General features: G+C 52.9%; 1 protein-coding gene across 2 annotated transcripts; it reads left to right on the forward strand.

Annotated features, from left to right (window-relative positions):
* The first annotated feature begins 326 nt into the window (after positions 1 to 326).
* On the forward strand, positions 327 to 1,902 carry LOC143341216 (uncharacterized). 2 transcript variants are annotated; one of them, XM_076763949.1, is made up of 4 exons: positions 327 to 493; positions 730 to 901; positions 964 to 1,045; positions 1,726 to 1,902. In XM_076763949.1, exons 2-4 carry the CDS (start codon positions 833 to 835, stop codon positions 1,848 to 1,850), a joined length of 276 nt encoding a protein of 91 aa, XP_076620064.1. In that variant the 5' UTR covers positions 327 to 493; positions 730 to 832; the 3' UTR covers positions 1,851 to 1,902. The 2 variants fall into 2 exon arrangements, with proteins under 2 accessions (XP_076620064.1, XP_076620063.1); XM_076763948.1 differs by lacking the exon at positions 964 to 1,045.
* The last annotated feature ends 226 nt before the right edge of the window (positions 1,903 to 2,128 follow it).

The following is a 2,128-nucleotide window of genomic DNA, read 5'->3' on the forward strand; positions in this document are numbered from 1 at the left end:
TCCTACAGGTCTTTTGAGCCATGCCTCAATATTCGGGATCCAACGATAGGTTAGTTTCTCCCTTCCTTCCTGATTCCATGCATCCTGCCATTCCTCTAGGGTCTCCTCTCTTACCCTCTTTCTTTCCGCGAGGATGGTGGCATGAAGATCCTGATGGTCCGCCCCCAGCATCTCCCTTACCTCCTCTTCTGCCTGCTGGATCCGACCTCTCTCCTTGATCTTCAGCGCAATCGGAATGACGCCCGCTATCACCGGTAAGACGATTCGCGCAACCGTGCGGTACGCCTTGGTAACCCTAATCAATCCTAGACTCTGCGCGCTTTCAAGCCTTTTCAGGTTGGCCCCGACGCTAGTCCATCGTGCCCAAATTGGCGCCGCGTACAGCAGGATGGATTCCAGGACGTAATAAAAAAGAAGGCTCGTCTTATGCCCCGGTCCTCCAACATTCGGCATAATCCTACCGAGCGCTGCCATCGTCTTGATGCCCTTGCTGGTCACGTTCTCAATGTGCTTCTTGAATATTTGGCTCTTATCGAACGTGAGACCCAAATAATTAACCTCCGTCCCTGCACGGATCCTCTGGTGTAAGACGTCGATCACGAACTCGGGGCCCCTATGCCTCTTCTTGTTGAGGAACATCAGTTCCGTCTTCTCGGGCGCGATTTTAAGCCCGTTCTCCTCAAACCATTTGAGTATCCCTTTTGTACTAACCTCCGTTTTCTTTTTCAGGTTCAGCTCGTCAGGGCTCATGGCTACCAACGCCAGATCGTCAGCGAAGCCGATGCTCTCACAGCCCTTCGGAAGCTTCACCCTCAGGACTCCGTCATAGGCGATGTTCCAAAGAAGCGGTCCGATGACGGATCCCTGCGGAACACCCATATCCATCCATCTCCAGCACCAGGTATCATCTACTTTATAATAAATTTTTCTTCCTTTCAGGTACTCGTCGATTATCTTGACAAGGTAGGGTGGGAACCCCCTCCTAGTCATTTCCTCTATTATCAAGCGGAATGGGACCGTGTTAAATGCATTCTTCACATCAAAGGTGAGTAACAAGCAATAATTTCGTTTTTTCTTAGCCTCTTCATCCATTTTCTGTACTTCTGACAGCGCCTGCAGGGTGCTATATCCCTTACGGAACCCAAACTGTCGTCTGGACAACCCCTCAGGGCCCAGGGCTTTCAATATGCGCTGCCTAAGGACGCATTCAAACAATTTAGCCCAGTGGCTAATTAGGCATAGGGGCCTATATGCCGACGCAAGGTTGGGGTCCCTGCCATCCTTGTGCAGTAGTACTAACCTCTGCTCTTTCCATCTCGCTGGTACCGTCCCTTGCACAATACATCCATTGAGGAGGCTCTTAACTAGTTCCAGTCTATTTTCTACTCTTATTTTTACTGTCTCCCCAGGTATTAGGTCTCGTCCGGGTGCCTTCGCGAACTTTACGTTTTTAGCTGCCTCCAGAATCTCTTCATCTGTTGCCAACCTCCTACCGACCCCTACGAGCCAGGCTAGGTTAACGCCCTGTTCCCTGGGACCGGCCGCAGTTGGGAACAGCTCTTCCAGTACCTGACTGATCTTGTCTTTGGTCAGCTCCGGGGGGTCCTTCCTAGGCCTTACCGTCTTCATGACTGCCTTATAGGGCCGTCCCCATACATCGCTCTCAACCGAACTGCACAGCTCTCGCCACGCCCTGATCTTGCTTTTAATGATCTCCTTATTCAGCAGTTTCCTGCAGTTTTTATAGGCCGCAGCGAGTGCTGGTGTCTCAGGGCTCCTCCTCTTCGCCGCCCGTTGATACCGCCTGCGGCACGCGTTTACTTGCGTCCTCAGCTCGGCGATCTCGTTAGACCACCAGATTTTCGTGGCCCTGTAAAAGGGGGCCGCCCTTCTGGGCTCCATGCTGGCATCGCATGCTACAATGAATGCATCGAGAACCCTTTCGATGGACCTACTGTCCATCGGCCGCGTGAAATCCAGATCCGCGGTCTCCATGTCCAGCACCTGTAACATCCTGGGTGCGTCCAGCGTGCACACCTTCCACCCACCAGGATCCGCCGGTCGCACCCGGCGACGGCCCGCGAACACGTGTAGCAGGTACAAATGGTCTGACGCCGTGTATCTTGAG

Source organism: Colletes latitarsis, chromosome 4 (genome assembly GCF_051014445.1).
Source record: "Colletes latitarsis isolate SP2378_abdomen chromosome 4, iyColLati1, whole genome shotgun sequence".
NCBI classification, from domain to species: Eukaryota; Metazoa; Arthropoda; class Insecta; order Hymenoptera; family Colletidae; genus Colletes; species Colletes latitarsis.

Bases quoted from the DNA above. Each gene is read 5' to 3' on its own strand.
- LOC143341216 (XM_076763948.1), top strand. The intron at 902-1,725 runs GTATCATCTACT...CTCCTTATTCAG, and splicing joins CCATCCATCTCCAGCACCAG to CAGTTTCCTGCAGTTTTTAT.